Raw genomic sequence first — 18,948 nt, 5'->3', positions numbered from 1 at the left:
TTTCACTGGGGATCTGTTTAAGCAGAGCAAACTGATTCAATCTTCCAGGAGGGTCAGTAGAAAAAAAAATTTCTGAGGCAGCCAAACTGTTGACATCATTTGAAATAAAAGGAGTAGGGAGGCAGAATGTTCAGTGGTTAACAGCACAGACTCGGAATCAAGCTTCTTGGGTCCACCTCCTGGCCCTACTATTTGCTGTGTGACCTTGGGAAAGTTCCCTAGCTTCTCTGTGCCTCAGTTTCTTCATCTGTAAAATGCAGGTAATAATAATACCTCCCTCATAGGGTTATTGTAAAGATTAGACGAATGATTATTGGTGCTTAGAGCAGAGCCTTGCACATATGAAAAACTTTGTGTCTGTGAAAGATGAAATAAAATTTAAATTTGCAGACTCCCCTCTTCGTATTGGGTAGAAACGACTAAAGATGCCAAGATTTCTGTCCATGGCAGATTATTTTAGCCTGTAACTTTGGTAGATTCCTTTGAGAACTTCCCAGAGGCCTTCTTGGCAGCAATTTTATAAGATTTGGAATTCTGTGACTGTCTCTACTATCCTCGGCCAGAGCTGGGAGCAATCACAAGCACTCCTGGTACCAGGAACATCAGAAGGAGGATGAGCGCATAGCACAAAACAACGGCATGCGTGCCCACTCAGGCTCCCTAAGCCACTGCCAATAACCTCTGGGAACATGGGCGTGAAAAGCGATGAAACAAGATTTTATTTCAGTGAAAATGAAATCTCGTTGGTCTCGGTAATATAATTTTTCCCTCTCTCCGGTATTCAGAGGGAAAAAAAATCCTTTTTATCAATGAATGCTTTGTTTTATTCATTATCACTATACACAAATGCCCATCCAATTTTTCTTCAACCGGCACTTTGGTAAATTATTCATTTTACAGAACTACCTAGGCATCTTTTCTGAACCTGTAACAAATCTAGAAGCCCCTAACCAGCATCTAAGTCAGGGCAAAATCTCCAAACTGCCTGGGGAAAAAAAAGGTATTATGTCCTTTGAGCCAAAATTCAGCCGCGATCCCGCGGGATCTTTATCACATACCTTTATCTGGACTTGATATCGGAGAACGTCTCCTTGGGTCTTCTTGGTCAGCAATAGCCCTTGCATAGGAGTTTAGAGAATGCCATAAACCACCAAGTAAGCTTGGGAAGACATTCATATCTGTCCTTTGCCTTCCCCTTGGCTCACAGCCTGCTTCCTGGTAGGAAGACAAGATGACGCTGTGCAGGGTTGACTGTTAAACCATCTTCCCGCCCCCAGCCCCACTCGCTTGGTGCCCCTCCCTTCTTCTTTCCAAGGCTCTGGAATGTGTCACATGGGAGATGGATCATGTGGCTTAAGGGGAAAATGTGGCCATCTTCTCTCTTCCTGCCCCCACTTTTTCTTTCAGGAGCAAAGCAGCAGAAATCTCTGACCTGATTGGCTCTGACCAAAAATCTCCATATGAAAAGGGGAAGATTCAACTACCAAAACCTTCAGATTTCTCCACTTTTTTTATTTTTTCACCTGAAGGCTTTGTGCTGGGCATTCAGAGTTGCTCGGTATGGGAAGGAAAAGATCCTTTCTCCCCAGCCCTCTCATTAGTACCCTGAAAAGCAAAGTTGTTCCTTAACCGCACGCCGGAGCCCCCTTACCACCATCTGGGACAATCGAGTGTTCAGCACCACGGACAGCATTACACCCCCTCAGTATTTGTTAAAGTCGTTTGTCTATTTTAAAGGTACTTGAATATTTTAAAAATATCCCTTGAGGTATTGTGCCAAAATACAGACCAGGCCATATATCTAGGGCTCTCACTTTCCCTAACATCAACTTACTGCTACCTTATGAACACAAAATAGCTTTCATATCTCACTATATAAACCCAAAAGCCTACCTGCTTGTCCCTGTCCCACCACCCATTCCCACCCTTTAAATACGTTCTTTTTTGGGGGGGAGGGGGAGCAGGAATTCTCATAACGTAGTTTAATATATGCCCATATAGCTATGCTTATGGGCAAAATCAGAGAAATATGTATGGATTCTTGGTAGGACATGTTTAGATGCCTTCAGCCCAATCCCCAGGCCTCAGACAGGGCTAAATTAGAGGGGCAGAGAGGGAGCCCGGTTGGAGCTGTTTTGTGTGGGGTCTATCCTGCTCTGCTTACGTCCCAGTTGCCATGGTACTAGGTAACTGCTGAAAAGGAGGATTTCTTTCAAAACCGGTCACCATGGGACCCTGCTGACTAAAGAAAGGAAGAGGGAAAAGGATAGAATTGCTGAGGAGGATTTTCAATGAGCATTTTCAGAGCCAACTTTACCTAATGGGTCCTTTCATTACTGGATTGTTGCTGACCCTAAATCTTGAAAGGGTTCTAGGAATTAGTATGGACACTGCAATTGTAACTCCCTCCATCCTCCACTGTTTCTTTCCTGAAGAAGCTACTTAGGTCCAAATGAATGAAAATGCCAGCTTCACAGACTGGCCATGGGTTTCCATCTCAGAGTGGTGGGAAGAACACAAGAAACATATTTCTCCTTAGGCTGGGAATTTTGACTTTTGGGAAGCCATTCATCTAAGTCCTAACAACCGTAAGTGGGAGATATTTTAGAACCACACCTGATTGGTGACACTAGGAATAATTTATGAAAGCTTTACAATTTTGAAAGGAGGAAAGATAAATATTTTTGAATGTGAACTGATAAATATTTAAAATAAATACAAATTTCATTAATAAAATAAATCCCTTAGTTAGCATTTGGAATAGCTCAAATCAGGAATCTAAACTAGCTATACATTTGTCTCATAAGGCTCGTTTACAATTGATTTTTTTGAACTAAGTGTCCTAACCAAGGCAACTCTGAATATCTATTGTGGTGAGATAAATGTTGACTCGTAATGTGCAGAAATGTAAACTCTGTAAGAAAAGAAGCAACATAGGGGAGCTAGAGTATAATTTCAAGAAATTGAAGCTCCTTCCTGGCTCACACACCCATAGCTTAAGATTTCTACTCTTATTTCAGGAGAAGAATCAGGTCAATTCTAGCTTTTCTATGTAAGACTCACAGAGAAATTCAACTTTGCGAATTCTAACATTCCCCACTTTCAGAAAATTTGAAAAAAATCCTTAGAGAGCAGGAGGCTGGTGACTTGGATATCATCTCTACTCTTAGTCAATAATAACAACAACAGCTAACATTTCACATGTGTTTACATACATGACATCATTTAATCCTCCTATCAACCCAGTGAGATAAGAGGTGCTATTGTTAACATTTCTGTTCTACAGAGGAGGAAGCTGAAGCTCAGAGAGGGTAAGTCATGTTCCCAAAGCTGCACAGCTAGTGTGGGAGCTAAGATTTGGAACCATTTAATCTAATTCCAGAGTAGGCACATTATACTATACTATTCTGCTCCTTGAAAACTCTGTGGGGCAGTTCTACTCTGTCCTATAGGGTCGCTATGAGTCGGAATCGACTCGAGGGCACTGGGTGGATTCTGTATCATGAATAACAGACTAAACTAACTGGTAGATTTAGCATGACATGGTTCACTACTATCGCCCTTCGACAGGAGAAACCACAAAGATTGCTTTGAACTGTTTGAGACAAAAAAAAAGGGCCAAATTGTTTATTCCTGTTAGGATGACTGCACCTGTACATCATGGCTAAATGATAAAATAATAAAAGTAATTTTATAAGGAGTCATAATCCAGAATATTATCAAGGAGAGCTAGGAAATATGTTATGTAATGTACTAATGCTGTTTTAAAAATATTAAATTTGAATCACCAAACTTATCCCTGGCCATTTAGAATAAGATAAAAGACAGTTTTTCCTACCCAAGCCCATATAACCCCATGCCACTTGGGTAACTGGAGAAATATTTTGAAAATGATTAATGTGATTTTTTTTCTCCTCTGCATGAGGGATCTGAGGATGGGGAATGAGGCACTGTTTGCAAGTTACAAAAGAAATGGGGAGAAATGGGCTCTGAAATTCAAATTAAGAGCATGCAGCAAGACAACAGCCTTGAAATTCAGGCTATCATTTTGAAGGCCCTTCTCTAAATTCCCTTACAAAATGCCTTTAGCTAGTCACTGAGAACCAGTGCAGTCAAGGTGCCGTGCTGGTTCTTGGTTCCTACCCAGTAGTTCTTCTTCCATTTTACCACATAATGGTGAACCTTTCACCACCTTTTGCCTTGAATCCTACAATGGTGAATTACCTAGATTTAAAAGGCCCTGGGAACCAAACAAAGGAACAACTGGAAATATTGGGAATGGTACTGAGAAGTTGAATGACTCCAATAATTGAGTTTCAAATCCTTTTAAAAACCAGCTCTCCAATAGCTTTCAAAAATATTGACAGCAAACCACTATCGAATTGTCCGACAAGAGATTGATTAAAGTAGTTTTCTAAAGAGAACATTTCTTTGCAGGAGAATGCCAACTAATAAATGCAGAATATTATAGTTAACAATTGTCATTTTTAAGGTCTCCAGTGAAATAATTAATTCAGTAAAGATCACAATTGGTGCTTAAACCAACAGATGAAAAGCTGCTGGGAAAGAGGATGTTCGTAGATTACTTACAAACTGCAAAGGAAATGTGTCCCTTCTCAATGGAGAGGCTAGGACTGGGATCACCACCTTAACCAAGTGACTAAACTGAGCATCACTAATAGTGGGACGGAGCCCTGGTGGCACAGTGGTTAAGAGCTCAGCTGCTAACCAAAAAATTGGCAGTTCAGATCCCCCAGACGCTCCTTGGAAACTTGGGCAGTTTCCAAGTTTCCTTGGGCAGTTCTACTCTGTCCTATAGGGGCGCTATGAGTCAGAACTGACTTGACAGCACCTAACAACAACAGTAATGGGACAGCCTGAAATTCCGTGCCTAACATGAAGCAATATGACCTTGCTGATGAAGTATTCTTTCTAAAAATATTTAACCTGGATCTAATCTAATCAGACCTCTATATACAACTTCAAGCTAAAAAATATTGGAGAAACAAGTTATAAGACACCATGAGGAAATAATCAGCTAAATCAAGACTATAGAATATTCTACAATACAACTAGCCTGGATCCATCAAAGTCAACGTCATGAAATAAGATGGCTGGAAGCTGTGCAGTTATAGATGAAAAGAGACTAACAACAACCAAATGCAGAGCCTGTATCTTGATTAGATGGTGATTCGGGAGGGAAGGAGAGTTGATATAAAATAACTATAAAATATTTTGGGGATGACTGGGGAAATCTGCATGTGAACTGGCTATCAGATGTTATCATGAAAGTGTTACTCATATTAGATGTGATAAAGAAATTGTGGTTATTAGGAGAATTTCCTTTTCTTAGGAGATGTTGAAGTATTAAGGATAAAGTGTCAGGAAGCATGCATCTTAACCTCAAATGGTTCAATAAAAAATATTAAGGCAAAGTAAATAAAGCAAAACTTTAACAACTGGTAAATTTAGGTGAAGAGTATATGGATATTTACTGTACTTTCAACTTTTTTGTATGAATAAACATGAAAAAGTAATGAAAAACTGCTCTGTGGTGGATCAAGGACAAAAACTGAAGCAAAGAAAAATTGAAAGTAAGAGTTTACCTTTTTGGGTCTGGGTGACAGGAGAGAGAAAGGAGAGCAAAGCAGTCACTCACTAGGCTTGATCTCCTTCTAGGCCAAAGTTGGATATGAGTGTATTTATATTCCATTGCAGCTGTAACATATTACCACAAATTTAGTGGCTTGGGAAAACACAAATTTATTATGGTACAGTTCGGTAGGCTAGAAGTCCAACATCGGTCTCACTGAGCTAAAATCAAGGTGTTGACTGTATTCCTTTTGGAGACTCTAGGGGAAAATCTGTTTCTTTGCCTTTTCCAGCTTCTAGAGGCTGCCCACATTCCCTTACTCCATCTTCAAAACCAAAAACTTTGCATGTCTCTGATCATTCTTCCATAGTCGCATTTGCCTCTGACCTGAGCCTGGAAAGGCTCTTCTAAGGACTCATATGATTAGATTGGGCCCATACGAACAATTCAGCATAATCTCCCCATCTCAAGCTCCTTAATCATATCTTCAAGGTCTCTTTTGCCATGTGAGGTAATAAATCCCCAAATTCCAGGAATTAGAGCATAGACACCTTTGGAGAGCTATTATTCTGCCTATCACAATGAGTTAGCCCTAGGTGACAGGAGTCCTCTGGGCAAAGCGGCTTTGCTTTTGCTCCCCTTTCTGGGACCATCGTCTAGGATCCTCACACCTCATTCTCTCACTTTCTATGGCTGTTCTGGCCATTGATAAGTCCCCTGCAGCATTGTCAGTATAGCATTGTAAGCTATACCACACCTTCCATTCTCTTGAAACATAGATGCTAAACTGACTGTGAGCCTGCGATGCCCAGGTAAGGTGACTCCATAGCAAAGAATGAGGGAAAACTGAATATGTAAAAGGAAAGTGGCCAGTACTCCCTGGGAGATTTGCTGAAGCCAAAGAACAAGCTATGAGTTCACCAACGAGGGTTTCAGCATCACAAACCAGCAGATTCCCCAGTGCGAGGAAGACAAGGAATATCATGAAGGAAACCTAAAGGAACCAACCAGTGCACAATCTAGGTCTAGAATGAAGGCAGGGGGCATCCTCCCTCTCATCAATGCCACAATGATGTGTAAGTCACCTCCTGTGATCATTACGGTTGTGTGTCAACTTGGCTGGGCCATGATTCTCAGTAGTTTGGCAGTTATGATAAGAGTTTGGCAGTCATATGACAACATGATCACTTCCAAGATGAGATCTGATATAATGTGATCACCTCCATGATGAGATTTGCTGTGAGCAGCCTATCAGTTGAAAGGGAGTTTCCTTGGGCGTGTGATCTGCATAGAATATTAGTGGACTTTCTGGCAAGGCTCCAGGGCTTTTGCTCACTCCAGATCCTGCAGCTGGCTCCTGTTCATCTGACCTCCTGTTCTTGGTACTTGAGCTGGCAGCTTACCTGTTGTCTTGCCTGCCAATCTAGGGATTCCTTGATCTTCGCAGTCTGTGAACAACAGCCCTGCTCTCTGACCTGCCGATCTTGGGTTAGCCACCCCCTGCGGCTACGTCAATCTGGAGAAGCCTCTATCTTGACCCACAGACTGGGAATAATCCAGTCTCTGTAAGAGCGCAAGCCATTAATATAATATTTACACACTTCACTGGTTTTGCGTCTCTAGAGGACCCAGCCTAAGACAGCTCCCCTCCTATATAACTGGATGTCATCTTCAAAAAAGATGACAGGACCTCCTTTAGAGGCGTTACGAAAGATGAAACATTTTTATTCAAACGAGATTTATACTAGCTAAAGGAATCATTTCAATGATTAAATTGAACTATTTTAAAACCAAACCCAGTAGATTCCAACTCAGAGCGACAGAGTAGAACTGCCCCATAGAGGTTCCAAGGAGTGCCTGAAGGATTCAAACTGCTGACCCTTTGCTTAGTGGCCGTAGCACTTAACCACTATCTCACCAGGGTTTCCGTGTTGAAGAGCAAAGATGTTACCTTGAAGACTAAGGTGTGCCTGACCCAAGCCATGGTATTTTCAATCACATCACATGCATGCGAAAGCTGGACAATGAATAAGACAGACCCAAGAAGAATTGATGCCTTTGAATTGTGGTGTCAGCAAAGAATATTGTATATACCATGGACTGCCAAAAGAACAAACAAAGCTGTCTTAGAAGAAGTACAGCCAGGACGCTCCTTAGAGGCAAGGATGGCGAGACTGCGTCTTACATACTTCGGACATGTTGTCAGGAGGGATTAATCCCTGGAGAATGACTTCATGCTTGGCAGAGTATAGGGTCAGTGGAAAAGAGGAAGATCCTTAATGAGGTGGATTGACACAGTGGCTGCAACAATGAGCTCAAGCATAACAACGATTGTAAGGATGGCTCAGGATCAGGCAGTGTTTCTTTCTGTTGTGCATAGGGTCACTGTGAGTTGGAACCAACTCGATGGCACCTAACAACAGCATACTAAAACTGGATTGGACACTCCAGAGTTGTTTCTGTTTTTTTGGTGCAACCTATCAGGTTGTGGTGGTTTTAAATATGTCCAAAAATTCTTTGATATGCCTCACTTCAAAAGGTGAAACCTAATTCTCCTCCCCTTGAATGTGGATCAGACAGTGAGTTGTTTCTAATGAACAGAATGTGGCACAAGTGATTCTATGTAACTTCTAAGGCTAGGTGATAATAAGGAGAGTTTCCCCAGCTCTCTCCCTCTTCGATTACTTATTCTAGGAAAAGCCAGACATCATGTCATCAGGACACTCAAGCTGCCCTGTAGAGAAGCCCACTTGTGGAAAACTAAAGCCTGTCATCAACAACCAGCATGAATTAGCCAACCACGTGAATGAGCCTCCTTGGATGTAGATCCTCCATCCCCAGTTAAGCCTTCAGGTGACTACAGCCATAGCCAACAACTTTTACTTTTCTTGTCTGCAGTGATTTTCCTTAAAGTCTTCAATATTTTACAGACATATTCTTTTCTTTATAAATGATATAAAAGTTTTGGTTGGGAATTAATCTTGCAAAATCGTTAATACAACTGAGTAAGGCAAAAACTGAGAAAGCAACCCAGAGGGTCTGTTTTATTTTTCATGGTCTATTTCTTGAATAGGCCTACTGCTATTTTACAATAGTTTTTTTTTTTTTTAACATTTTGTTGTGCTTCAGGTGAAAGTTCACAGTGCAAATTAGTTTCTCATTTAAAAATTTATACACAAATTGTTTTGTCACATTGGTTAAAATCCCTGCAGTGTGTCAGCACCCTCCCCCTTCCCATCCCCGATTTACCATTTCCATTTGTCTGGTTTTCCTGCCACTTCCTGCCTTCTCATCTTTGCTTTAGGGCAGGCCTTGCCCATTTGGTCTCATATACTTGATTTTTCTGAGAAGCACGTTACTTACTTACGGGTGTTATTGTTTGTTTTATAGGCCTAATATTTGGCTGAAAGGTGAACTTCAAGAGTGGCTTCAGTTCTGAGTTAGAAGGGTGTCTGGGGGCCATAGTCTCAGCAGTTCCTCCAGCCTTTGTTATACCAGTAAGCCTGGTCTTTTTTGTGAATCTGAATTTTGTTCTACATTTTTCTCCCGCTCCATTTGGGGACCCTCTACTGTAATCCCCATCGAAGAGGTCAGTGGTGGTAGCTGAGCACCATCTAGTTCTTCTGGGCTCAGGGTGGTGGAGGCTGTGGTTCATGGAGTCCATTAGTCCTTTGGACTAGTATTTTCCTTGTGTCTTTTGTTCTTTCATTCTCCTTTGCTCCAGACAGGATAGGATCAATGATATATCTTAGATGTCCACTCACAAGCTTTTAAGACCCCAGATGCTGCCCACCAAAGTAGGATATTGAACACATTCTTTATATTATCCTAGCCAACATCTTGACTGTAACTTTGTGAGAGCCCCCAAGCAAGAACTGCCAGGCAAGGCCACTCCCAAGTTCTTGACTCACAAAAAGTATGACATAATAAATATTTATTGTTTTAAGTTATTAAGTTTTGAGGTATTTTTAACACTGTAATGGATTACTAATGCACAGGTAAAAACTCTAGACAAGATAAAATACCTACTTTTTCATGGATATCTGAGCTGTAGTGAGTTAAATAAACGGCCTTGTTACATGTTTGTGTTCCTGATGTGGAAGGTATATGGTTTTATTAGGCTGAGAACACCAAGAAAGGGAGGCACAATACTGTGTTGTCTAAGTCAAAAAAAGAAAGCCACTTAGGTAGAGACGGATTTATTATAAAGACTCAGGGAATTCAAGACCGGAAGTGGGAACCAAACCTAAGGTGGGATTGAAACAGGGAGCCAGAAAGGTGTCATGAGCCCAGACAGCCACAGACTCCATCTCTTTCTCCCTGAGGCTATATGGTCTCTCGTCTCCGATTCTCTCTCTGCATTAGGTGCATTCACCTACCTCCTTTTAGAAATAAGCTAGTTCTGCTGATCTGGCCCCAAAATGATTGTCTCCAAATGGCAGCGCTGGCTCTGAAATCTACATGTCCTTACAAGTTCAATGCTTCTATCTAACTGAACTGGTCTTTCAGTGTTCCAATTCTAAATTCTTAGGAGGGAGGGTCTCTCTGATGTACTCTCAGCACTCTCTAAACAGGGGCTGTTGGAAAATTTTATAAAACGGAAAGGTGAGGGAGGAAATAAGTGATGGAGGAAATGACTGCATCATAAAATGTGTGTATATTTTTAAAATTGCATTAATTCTCCACTAGAGAAAGGGGTCTCATGCAAAAGACCTCTTTAAAGTGTTCAAAAGCAAAGATGTCACCTCGAGGACTAAGGTGCATCTGATCCAAGCCAGGGTATTTTCAATAGCCTCATATACACGTGAAAGCTGGACAATGAGTAAAGACAACCGAAGAAGAATTGATACATTTGAATTATAGTGTTGGCCAAGAATATTGAATATACCATGGACTACCAGAAGAACAAACAAATCTGTCTTGGAAGAAGTATAGCCAGAAAGCTCCTTGGAAGCAAGGATGGTAAGACATTGTCTCATGTACTTCGGACATGTTATCAGGAGGAACCAATCCCTAGAGAAGGGCATCATGCTTGATAAAGTAGAGGGTCAGTAAAAAAGAGGAAGACCCTCAATGAGGTGGATTGACACAGTGGCTACAACGAGCTCAAACATAATGACTGTGAGGATGATACAGGACTGGGCAGTGTTTCATTTCACTGCAGTGGGATCACTATGAATCAGAACTGACTCAACAGCACCTAACAACAACAGCTAGCCTGCCGTCCGTGGGTGGCAAAAACAGTAAGCATGTCGCTACGTGGGGCTATGTACTAACCAGAGGGATGGCAGTTTGAACACACTTAGAGATGCCTCAGAAAAAAGGCCTGGAGATCTGTTTAAAAAAGGTCACACACATGAGACTATGTGGGCAGCTCCTGTCTGGAGAGGAGATGAGAGGGCAGAGGGGTTCAGAAGCTGGCCAAATGGATATGAAAATAGAGAGTGGAGTGTGCTGTATCATTAGAGGGAGAGCAACTAGGAGTATATAGCAAGGTGTGTACAAGTTTTTGTATGAGAGACTGACTTGATTTGTAAACTTTCACTTAAAGCACAATAAAAAATAAAACAAAAAAAACTAACCCCTGGTGGGGGGTGGGAAAAGGTCACAGCCATGAAAACCCTATGGAGCAGTTCTACTCTAAAACACATGGGGTCACCACTGATCAGGATGAACTCGATGGCAATTGGTTTAGTGAGGCCGCCAAGGGACCCAGTCTTACCTCCTCAGTACCTATGACCTCCATCTCACCTCCATTTTAATCAGCCACCTGAGTATGCAGGCCCATCACACTGCTTGTAGTTCTCCCACACATAAAGCATGCCGTTTCATGCATCCACGGCTTAGGCTTGATGCACAACTTCCTCTGCCTTTTCCTCTTCGTGAATACTCCATCCCGTTACCTCTCTTAAACCCTGCTGGATTTCACCTTCCCTGTGATGCTTTGTCCCTTCCACCTCCCCCTCCAACGTTACTCATACCTTCCTTTTTGGTATATGCGTCTTTAATTTTCACAGGTTACTGCATATATCACTGCATTGTGTTCATAGCCTCCTGTGGGGAGGAATGTCATCCAATTCATCTTTTTACCTCCAGGATCTAAAAACCAAAGTAAGTGCTCAATGATAATGTTCTAGCACATTGAACAAGCATGACTTCTGGGATAAACCTCAAGTAACTTAATTTTTATTTTCAACCATCCCTTTGAAAACACTCGTAGTTGTTGGTTCTTCTTCCAACCCTGGATGAAAACTTGAGCAGTCTCATTACTTTTTCTGGTCACTCTTAGTTAAGAAAAGGTCCTCTAGTTAGTAATGAAAATATCCAGTCTTATATAATGGTCAAATTTTGGACCACTCCATTCAGTATTCCAGGAGTCTACAGCTGCAGTAATGGCAGACATATTTTTGTAAGATCCACTATATCATCAAGCTTCCAAGCACCTGCCCCAAACCACCTTTCATAGATTAACAAATACACTGTATTCAAGAGAGAAGCCCACTTGAGTCCTGGGAAGTCTGTCTCATTACTGAACTCATATAAATTACATAGAATTTTATAACACCCAAAAAAGAGGAAGGAAGAAAGATGGACCTGGCATCCTTCCTTATATGTAGGACCAGAATTCCATATTAGTACAAGATGAAACTTTTTGAACAAAGTCCAACAGGCATTTGTTATCCCACAAAGTAGACAAGATCTAACCATAGTCTTTTTCCAGCTGAGCCCAAGCACTTTTCTGCTTTGTTTTCTGTGCAAAACTTCTAGTGGCCTCCAACGGCTAGAAAGGTTCTCAAGAACTTGTCTTTGACCCCAGTCCTGGCTCGTCCTAAGTCTTAAGAATCATCTTAAACAGAGACCGGTCCTTCCAATGTGCCTTCCTGTCCCAGAAAGACTCTAGGATCTAGTCTCTCACTCATACATGCCTTCTTCTCAAGAAAAAGGACCCAATTAAAGACAGGTTATCCCATGCGGCAAAAGATATTCCTGGCTGTTACTGCTACATTTGGGTCTTTACATCCCATAACTAAAGTGGTATAGTGGTTTCAACTTCTGAATTACTTATATCCCTAGAAACCAGAGTTGTCCTCCTAGAAAGTACACTGTCTCTTGGAAGCTCAAATTCCTGACCCAGACCTGCCAACTCTTCTATTCCAAGCAATCCTCTCTTCACTTAAAGGCTATAAATGAAGGCTTGAACCTCATCTTTTCATCTATCAGTACCAACAAAGCAACTCGTATGGTCAGAGCTGCCGTATTAACCTAGATAAGACATGGGAGGAGGCTTCATTATCAATGGCCTGCTGCACATGCAGTCCCACATGCACCCTTCCACTGGAGAAGAACAACCAAATGCACACACTCCAGTCATGCCTTGATGCCCCTCCCCAGCCAATGGAGCAGGTATAAAAGATTGCCCCACACCACCTACCACTGTCATCAGCTCTGCTAATGGCCCAAGATTTACCATGTGGTAAAGCAATAAAGACGTCATCATCTGTGATGACTGTGCTAAATCAAAGGACCAACTTGGGAGAGCCAAAGTCCTCCATCTTCACGGCAAATTCTGTATGATCTTGGGACCTATCTTAATGCCTTATCACTGACATTTCCCGTATCAGGATACTTACCCCACTCCTATCATAGCGGCCTCTCTCCTGAATATGGCTCACAATACTCTACTTATCTGCATATCTCAAGCTCTACCCATTATTCTTTCAGAAAGTTTTCTAGATCAGGTGGTCTAAAACCACAGTTCTAATTTCTTCTCTCCTTCTTCTGGGGGGAGCTCTAAAGCTTCAGTAATCAACCTTAGCAGCATAATGGAGAGCTTTAAAAATTACTCACGTCCAGGCTGCGTTCCCAGAGATTCCAATGTAATTGGTCTAGGGTGAACCCTGGGCATTAGGATTTTTTAAAGCCCCCATGTGATTCTAATGTACAAGCACGGTTGAGAGCCTGTCTTTAAGGCTCTCTAAATACAGATGAACTTATGCTCCATAAAGTACCCACAATTTGATGGATAGGTGGCATGCATAAATGTGGTGCAGACTCAGGGAAGAAACTCTCATTTGTGGATCACATGCTATTTGCCAAGTTCTATGTTAGTAACTCATATAGTCTTTTCAACAGTACTTCACTTAGTCTTTACAACCATCCTATCAGATAGGCACTGTTGTCTTTATTTTACAGAGAAAATGAGGCTCAGATCACACAGAGTGATTGGTAGACTCTAGAGTCAAATGTCAAGCCAGATTCCCAACTCCACACACTTTCTGTGATACTATACTGAGATGTAATACCTCTTACAGCTGGATGATCCCATTCCCTAAAAATAAGACACCCAGGCTTCAATCCATAACATCCTATTTTATGGCATTCATGGATTTTCCCTGCAGCACTTTCTCATGAACTCCACATAAACAGCCCAGCTCCCAGGATACACTTTAGGCTGCTCAAACCAAATTAAGTACTCCAGGAAGAGCTTCTTGGTAAGGGGCTATCATGTCTAGCTCTCTGTTGAAATAATTCCATTGTATATATTAATACCTGGATCCTTCTCTGTCACTGCTAGCTTCAATCCTGTGGCCTTCCGTATTTAGGTTTCCTTATAGATGAAGCTGTACTGATTTCTTATCAGCTCTTCCACTAAAAGTTCCCTCCAGAAGAATGAGAATTGCTGTCAGTATAAAAATGAATCCTAATACCTAGTGAACCGGGAGGGCAGAGGCTAGAATTATGTATTTTAGTAACCACCAGTGGCATATCTGAGCAATTCGGTGGCTAGATTTCACCATTTCACTCCATGAAATGCACATTTCATTCTGGCTGAGGGGTAGGATTAGTGGGTGGCAGTAGGGGCCACGAGATTCCATCGGAAGGGAAGAGGACACTTCAGGTGTTGGATGCTACCTTTCAGATACTGCAGGGCAAAAGTCAATGCCTGTACAGATAGTCCACGTGTCCTGAGAGAAAAAAGAGGTCAGATTAGTCAGATCCTTCAAGACAGTTCCCAAATTTCTGACTCCTGTTACCTTGGCTGCTCTTCCCAGTCCCAACCTCAGTCCTTGCTCAGTACTATGTACTCCACTCACTCACCCACAGACTTTCCAAATTTCAGCTTAAACAGCATGGACTAAATGTGTGGCATTTTTTCCTTCTTGTTTATAAACATGCATGTTATTGTTGCTGTCAGGTGTCCTGGAGTCAGTGCTGGCTCGTAGTAATCCTATGTACAGCTGAACAAAACACTGACCATCCTGCACCATCCTCACAATTGCTGTTCTGGCCCATTGTTGCAGCCACTGTGTCAATCCATCTCGTTGAGAGTTTTCCTGTTTTCTTGCTGACTTCCTTCTTTATCAAGCATGACGTCCTTCTCCAGGGACTGGTCCCTCCTGTTAACATCTCCAAAGTAAGACAAAGTCCTGCTATCCTTGCTTTTAAAGAACATTCCAGCTGTACTTCTTCCAAGACAGAGTTGTTCGTTCATGGTATATTCAATATTCTTCGCCAACACCACAATTCAAAGGCATCAATTTTTCTTCAGCATGTTGTTGTTGTTGTCAGGTGCCGTCAAGTCGGTTCCGACTCATAGCGACCCTATGCACAACAGAACGAAACACTGCCTGGTCCTGAGCCATCCTTACAGTCGTTGTTATGCTTGAGCCCATTGTTGCAGCCACTGTGTCAATCCACCTCGTTGAGGGTCTTCCTCTTTTCTGCTGACTCTGTACTCTGCCAAGCATGATGTCCTTCTCCAGGGACTGATCCCTCCTGACAACATGTCCAAAGTATGTAAGACACAGTCTCACCATCCTTACCTCTAAGGAGCATTCTGGCTGTACTTCTTCTAAGACAGATTTGTTCATTCTTTTGGCAGTCCATGGTATATTCAATATTCTTCAGCAACACCACAATTCAAAGGCATCAATTCTTCTTGGGTCTTCCTTATTCACTGTCCAGCTTTCACATGCATATGATGCAATTGAAAATACCATGGCTTGGGTCAGGTGCACCTTAGTCTTCAAGGTGACATCTTTGCTCTTCAACACTTTAAAGAGGTCCTTTGCAGCAGATTTACCCAATGCAATGAGTCTTTTGATTTCCTGACTGCTGCTTCCATGGCTGTTGATTGTGGATCCAAGTAAAATGAAATCTTTTCTCTGTTTATTATGATGTTGCTCATTGGTCCCGTTGTGAGGATTTTTGTTTTATGTTGAGGTGCAATCCATGCTGAAGGCTGTGGTCTTTGATCTTCATTAGTAAGTGCTTCAAGCCCTCTTCACATTTAGCAAGCAAGGTTGTGTCATCTGCATAATGCAGGGTGTTAATGAGTCTTCCTCCAATCCTGAAGCCCTGTTCTTCTTCATATAGTCCAGCTTCTGGGATTATTTGCTCAACATAGCTTCACACTATTCTAAGGAAAACTTTGTTTTATGCCAACAGTTCTCTCTGTTCTTCTAGTCTCAACTCTTGGGTTATGCTGTATATAGACAGTGCCTTCATCTGCCTCTCAGATTTTCCCATCTTCTTCCCGCTGCATTACCGTAGTTCACATTCTCATCCTCTCGGATTCCAGGAAAAAAAATCCCTTGGCCCTTCAGAATTCCTTTATGTTGCTCCCAGAATTTCCAAACACATAAAAGTCGTCACCCTTATTTTAAAACCTTGACCAACTCTCCCACTCCTTTACTACTTGATTCGTTTAAACTTCCTCCTTTCACAGAGTTCACAGCCAACAAAAAGTAATGCAAAGGGGCGACTATACAAAATCTCGAAAAGTGTGGTGTTCTGTACTTGAATCAGATCAATGTGACGCACCTCCCTGGAGGGCCAAATTTAGTTGACTATCACCTGGCAACCGGGCAAACTCTCGAAATTTTTGCTCGCTGAAGATTAGTCAAACGCTTGCACAAACATTCGCGGTGGTGGCGGTGGCGGTGGCGGTGGTAGCGGTAGCAGGAGGAATCCCGCTTTTCGCGCAGACAGTTCTCGCGTTGTTTGGGGAAGCTCAGCGAGTAGAAATGTTTTATGTGGCATTGTAATACCTTTTTTTTTTTTAATTTAAATTGCGGCCCCAAAGGATTAGTGGTGTAGTCAAATAAAAAGGTCTTCAGGGGAGACAAAATTAGGATAACGCAACTAGCCGGCACGCTAGCTGCAGTTCTCTAGGGCCGAGGAATTCTCCGAAGGACTTCTCTCCGAGGCCCCGGAGGCTGCACAGCTAGCTCTTCAGAAACAAACAAATATATATGTAAAAGCAGGGAAAAAAAAAAAAAAACAGTTTATTAGGTCCCAGAATTTTATCTCTTTTAACTATACGAAAAATCCCATTGGCTACCAACAGACCACTTTAACCTCCTGCCACTGCGCCTGCGCGGGGCTTGTTTACCAACTTAGGCGACGCGCTCGGCCCGGCTTACCGCCGCCGACAGCTCTTTCTTTCGTTACCTTGAAGTGTAATTCATAATGAAACTCGTGTTTTCAGATAGGAACACCGATTAGGGGTTAAACGCAGGAAAGTGTAATCTTGAAACCAGTGAAAATACGAATGGTAGTGAAAACTCTGAACGCTCAGAAATCCTTGCCATGTTAAGCCTATCTTGGAAGATCTTTCCAGTGAGTGTTACGAAGATGATAGCGGCACTAGCCGCAACTGAGGTAGTAAACAGCAACAGAAAACCAAAAGCATTAGGTAGTACTTAGATACATATATATGGACTCTGTTGTAAAGCTGCAAATAAAGTCTAAACCCAAGGCCATCTTGTTCAAGAAAACCTCGAGCAATACCTGCATGATTTAAGACTGACTGTTGAAGCAAAGTTAAAAAGGAAGTCATGCAAATTTTGATACTAAAAAGAGGTTTGACTCTAGAAGCAATAGCCAGAAAAAGCACAAGCCAACGAGAATTTTTTTTTAAATGATTCGACGGTCCCTTTGGCTTTAGAGGGGGCTCTGGTGGTGCAGTGGTTAAGAGCTCGGCTGCTAACCAAAAGATCTGCAATTCGGACCCACCAGCTGCTTCTTGGAAACCTATGGGGCAGTTCTACTCTGTCCTATAGTTGTACTCTGTCCTGTAAGGTCTCTACGAGTCTGAATCAACTCAACGGCAACGGGTTTGGTTTGGGTTTGGCTTTAGGAAGCAACAACGCTTACAGAAAATGTTATCTGGTGCAACTTTGTGCTATACGTGTGACTAGGTCAGTTCAAAAACAAAAAGCAGACAAGCTGATCTTTAAAAAAAAAAGTATCCTATGGAAGAATTTCTAATGATACATTTTAATGTCCTCAGAAAAACTTCAGTAACTGGTAGATTAACCTAAACCTGGATCTTTATCTTAGAGTCGAATGAAAGCATAAATGTTAACAATTTGGTTATTTTATTGGACTCTGTATGTTTAAAATGATAAATTTGAAGTCGTTAGTTTGTAACGTAAGACATTTTCTACAGAAAAGGAGAGGCTTTTATGTAGTATGAAGTTAATTAGAGAAAATATATGGTATCTATGCAAAAGGGGCCCAATTCTGAAGGCTCTGCACACTTCCAGCATCATCCACAGAGAAGCCTTCATCTGACTATTGTTACTATGTTCAATATATAGTAAAATTTAGTAAATCTCACATTTTGGATTTATCTTTTAAGGCAAATTCATAACAAAGTGGGGAGTGACTTTAAAATCTATTGTCTAGGGGGAAAAAAATCCATTGTCCAAAGGTACATTGACATGGTTGAGATAAGACGATGACCAGTTTTTCCAAGCTAGAATTGGAATGACATTTTCTTCAGGTAGGAAAATGTAGATAAGGTGAATGAATTCCTTGTTCACCTTAGTAATTAAGACTGACTCATACAGACGGCTTACTTTGTCAAGGCAATCAACAACTATAAAACAAAACTAAATAGCAACCATAGTACTTTGTACTGTCTTTTTACAGTATACATATTTGGTTTTTTTTGTTTTATTGATTTGAGAAAATGTTATATTAAGTGTATAGAAGAGTTTGCAAAATCTCATGTTCCCATCCTGTATTGTTCTGTTTTTTTTGTGTGTGTGTGTGTGTGTGTGTGTGTGTGTGTGTGCGTGCTTAAGGTGAAATTTTACAGAGCAAATTAGTTTCTCATTCAACAATTTATACACAAATTGTTTTCTGACATTGGTCCCAATGCCCGCAATGTGTCAACACTTTCCCCTTTAACACCCCAATTCCCCAAGTCCATCCATCTATTTTTCCTGTCCCTTCCTGCCTTCTCATCATTGCCTTTGGGTAGGTGTTGCCGTTTTAGTCTCGTATACATAATCGAATTAAAAAGCACATTCTTCACATGTGCTGTTTTTTGTTTTATAGATCTA

At 41.6% G+C, this 18,948-nt stretch overlaps 1 protein-coding gene across 1 annotated transcript in view; it reads left to right on the top strand.

Annotated features, from left to right (window-relative positions):
• Positions 1 to 689: 689 nt before the first annotated feature.
• LOC135231330 (uncharacterized) overlaps positions 690 to 18,948 on the top strand; it is a 31,629-nt gene continuing 13,370 nt past the window's right edge. The window contains exons 1-2 of the mRNA XM_064285175.1: positions 690 to 752; positions 16,492 to 16,637. Coding sequence (XP_064141245.1) covers positions 690 to 752; positions 16,492 to 16,637 — 209 coding nt within the window. The remainder of the gene's footprint in view (positions 753 to 16,491; positions 16,638 to 18,948) is intronic.

The sequence above is a fragment of the Loxodonta africana genome, chromosome 4 (genome assembly GCF_030014295.1).
Source record: "Loxodonta africana isolate mLoxAfr1 chromosome 4, mLoxAfr1.hap2, whole genome shotgun sequence".
In the NCBI taxonomy this organism is placed as follows: domain Eukaryota; kingdom Metazoa; phylum Chordata; class Mammalia; order Proboscidea; family Elephantidae; genus Loxodonta; species Loxodonta africana.
This window is presented reverse-complemented; position numbering and strand designations above follow the sequence as displayed.